General features: G+C 48.5%; 1 protein-coding gene across 1 annotated transcript; it reads right to left on the bottom strand.

Annotated features, from left to right (window-relative positions):
• Positions 1-347: 347 nt before the first annotated feature.
• Positions 348-3,869, bottom strand: LOC121879539 (ribonucleoprotein PTB-binding 2-like; the record flags this gene model as incomplete). Its single annotated transcript, XM_042386196.1, has 3 exons — positions 3,555-3,869; positions 854-1,101; positions 348-530 (listed from the first exon to the last, which is right to left on the bottom strand). Coding segments are annotated over exons 1-3 (450 nt in total), but the record flags the coding sequence as incomplete, so codon positions are not given.
• Positions 3,870-4,191: the final 322 nt, after the last annotated feature.

Below are 4,191 nucleotides of genomic sequence, written 5' to 3'. Positions count from 1 at the left end.
ATTACCATACAGAGGTTAGAGGTGAAAGGCGATCGTACTAGATTAAGAGGTTCATATGGATGGTAATGGTGTGGTGAGCAGGAATGTGGCGGTGGCGGCCTGGTGGTGGTAGTGGCGGCCTGGTGGTGGCGGTGGCGGCCTGGTGGTGGTAGTGGCGGCCTGGTGGTGGTAGTGGCGACCGTATTTACCTACCTGATAAGAGGCTCCGTCACTAGATTTCTCCTCCACCCACCCACCACCCACTCTTCCACCCACCACCCACCTCCACCCACCAATACTCCACTACCATCCCTGCAGACAACAAGATCCTCCCATCCCCACCCAACCAAACAATGAAAGTGACTGACCGGATCATTCAGTATCTTCATGTAGATGTTGATCGCCCTCACGCCGGGGATACAGTACTGGACCCGGATACTGTGGCCACGTAGCTTATAGTTGTTGAGTGTCGCTTGAGTCTCCTCGGCGTCGTCCGCATCGTTAAACTCCACCAGTCCCCAGTCCTGAAGAGCCCCGTTACGCATCGCGATCTGTGGGAGGAGGTGGTGAGATTGTATTACCGGACGTGGGGGCTACTGGTGCTGCTGGTAGGGGCTATAGAGAGGAGAGAGAGAGAGAGAGAGAGAGAGAATGTGAGAAAAAGTGAGAGGTGAGAGAATTAGAGAAAGAATGTGAGAAAAAGTGAGAAAGACCAGTACACACAGGTTTAAAGAATAAGCTCAATACACATCTGTCTAAACCAGTGACGAACATTAGAGCTCAACTTAAACCCTAACTTACTCATAACAAACCACTGACACTTAAACGTTACAGAAAACCCCTTAAACGTTACAGAAAACCCCTATCAACTAACCTGGCAGTATGGAGGATTGGTGACTTTACTGAAGACTCTCCTGAATTCCCCCATATCCCTGTAGTCCTTGGGCAGGCGGTCGACGTAGAGGCAGGTGGAGTGGAGAGAAGCAAAGGTGACGTGGCCAGGGTCAAGCCAGTCGCACACGAGCACTGAATCCCTCAGCTCTCGACCGTCCAACACCGACTTGGCCTGCAGTGCTACCTCCTTCGTCACGTACTCGATGAATCCATAACCCTTGCTCTCGCCTGCTGGTGGTCACAACGAAGAAGGTATAGTGTAGGTATGATGTTCTTTGTTAATGGTGATTGGTATAGTGAAAATAGTAGTAATAATAATGTTAATAGTATCAGTAATAGCGATAAAATATAATATGATGATAGTAATAATATAAGACAAATCACAATTACATCAATAATATGTAAAATGAGAAAAGGACGTGTTTGTATGTGCGTGTCTCGTCTTTCAGGGGGGTGCTAGGTAAAGTGGGCTTGGGGTCTTGACGCTGAGGGCTCAAGACTCTAACACTGAGGGCTGAGACACTCACACTCTTACGCCAAACTTTCATAACTCGATAAAGCTCACGGCCTTATTTGCATACTCAAAATGGCCAGCAAAGGCAGAGGAAATACAGAGTTTATATACTTTGACGCCTGTGTGTGTGTGTGTGTGTGTGTGTGTGTGTGTGTGTGTGTGTGTGTGTGTGTGTGTGTGTGTGAACGTATCTAGTTATGGTCGAGGCTCTCTCTCTCCACACACACACACACACACACACCCACACACACACACACACACACACACACAGAGGCCATTATAATGTGACTTTACTCTGGGTTAAATCTCATTGTCGCTACGTGTCCGGTAAGCAAGACCTGACATATTGCGTTCTTGGTACCATCAGGAGTACAAACTCAATAACACGGTCACACACCTCCTTAGGGGACGCAGACGGAGGTATTAACGTAGTAGGGGGTGACGGCGAGAGCGTGTCAAAGAAAATGTGGGTTGCGTGTCTTGGTGTAGAATGGCAGGGGGAAACTTGGGTAAAATTTGATTACTCTATGAAGTACCTACATGTTTCTCCTGCTGCTGCCCCCTCCACCTTCCTCCTACCTCCTTCTCTTCCTACTGCCTTCTTTTCCTCCTCCTGCCCTTCCCCCTTCTCTTCCTTATCATACAACAATAGTATATAATTTATACATAATAATACAACAGTTATACGTGACCTACCAACCAGCATGGCCGGCCACCTAGGTGTGAATTTGTTTAAGGTGTAGAAGCTGTCGCCTACACAACAACTACACCCTGAGTTAACGAGCTGCATGACCCAGTTCGAGAAGACCGGACAACTCGCCAACTGCACTGGCTAACTATTACCCGGGAATACGATCCACAAATCGATTAACATCCAGGTCCCCAATTACTGCTGGGTAGACAGAGGCAAATGAGGCAAATGGCGTAAAGAAACTTGTCCATAGTTTCACCCAGCCCGGGGATCGAACTCGGGTCAGCTCTCTTGCGAGGCGAGGATGGTGACCATTACACCACAGCCACCTTACACATTAACATACACACAACTTAGTATACACACCAACATACACACCTATATGTCTACACGCCTCCACACCATCATACACACAACTATGTATACACCGCTGTTATACAAGGTTAGGTGAAATAATACATAGTGGAGGAACAGGAGGTCACACGGCCTGGGTCAAGGGGTGGTAGTAGTAGTAAGCCTTATAACTTAATATGTCGAGTTTATGTGTGTGTGGGTGGTGGGGTTATGGTGGTGGGGGTGGGGGAGGTTAAGGAAGAGAAGGAGGGGAAAGGGGCCTAGTAAGGAAGATAGAGAGTGGAGTGGGGATGAGTGGGAGGGAGAGTGAGAAAGATAGATAAATAGATATCAATATAGAGACAGGAGGAGGGGGGGAGGAGTCTGGTCGGTCTAACAAGATTACAAAGTGTGGGCGTAGGAGGATGTCTCTCTCTCTCTCTCTCTCTCTCTCTCTCTCTCTCTCTCTCTGTAGGAACACATGTCGCTGAGTCCAGGTTGCCTACGAGTATAAAACGCCCTGGACTAATGACCCTTCCCCCCCCCTCATCCCCTACATCCCAGGACCACTAACCCCTCCCCCCTCGCCTCCCCACACGGAAACCAATTATATAGAATGGAAGGACACGAAGATGGTCTGGTATAAGGGGGGGTTGGCCTGCCTTCCTTCCTTCCTTCCAACTACTTCCTCTTTCTCCCCTCCATCTTCCACTTCGATTCTTTCCTTCCTTCCTCTTCCCCCTTCTCCCCCTCCTACTCCCCCCTCCAACACCTAACCTAACCTAACTCAGCGCTGAGGGTAAACATCTTCTGAAGTCACCAAATGAAATAACTGCCTCGTCATCACCAGCCTTCACATATAATAAGGTGGGTAACGAAGTCGTAAAATGGAAACGACTCGCTGGAGGAAATTCGTTTTTTTTAAGCCTCCTTGTGTATGGTTGTTAGGTGTTGGGGGAGGGGGGTGAGGGTGGGAAGAATGGTGGTTGGGGAGGTGAAATGAGGGTGGGGGGGGTGTGATGGTAGTGGTGCTGGAGGGAGATAACAGAACTCATGGTAATAATGGTGACAGTAATGGTGGCAGCAACATCTAAGTAGCCATCACTGAGGCCCCTCCATTACACACACAGTAGCTTAACTGACCTGTCTTCTCTGACCGCATGAGGAAACAGTAGGACACCTCGCCCAGGGATCCGACCAGTCCTGCAAACTCCTCCTCGGTGCAATCTGAAGGTAGTCTAGCCACACACAGAAGTCCTTCGGTGTTGGAGGGGGAGATGGTGACCTTGTGACCTCTGAGGGTGTGGTGACTTGACTTAGCCCACGCCTCTAGCACCTCAGGTTCAGCTAACAACACCCGCGCTGACCCGTTCGATGGTTGGATCTGGACGCTGTGAACGAGGTAGCCAGAGAGCAGTTCGCGGACCTCCTGTTGTGGAAGAGAGAGAGATTACCTGAGTTAGTGTCTGCATAAACAAGGGAGAATCATGATGCGTGTGTGTGTGTGTGGGGCAAGGTATGGTGATGATGGTGTATGTGGTGTATGGTGTCATAGCTAGTGAGTATTGTGTTAGTCCATCATCATCATCACAATATACACAATAAAGACAATCTTACCTTAATCACCATAACACACCTGACTTTAATTAACACCAGGTATATTGAAACGTATGGATATTAATCTCACCTGAACAATAAGACTCTCCACCCTAAGATTAAATAACACGTATGTAACCTTGAATACCTAGACGTGACCTTTAAAACACACACACACACACAC

Source organism: Homarus americanus, unplaced genomic scaffold (assembly GCF_018991925.1).
Source record: "Homarus americanus isolate GMGI-L3 unplaced genomic scaffold, GMGI_Hamer_2.0 scaffold31427, whole genome shotgun sequence".
Classification (NCBI taxonomy): Eukaryota; Metazoa; Arthropoda; class Malacostraca; order Decapoda; family Nephropidae; genus Homarus; species Homarus americanus.
This window is presented reverse-complemented; position numbering and strand designations above follow the sequence as displayed.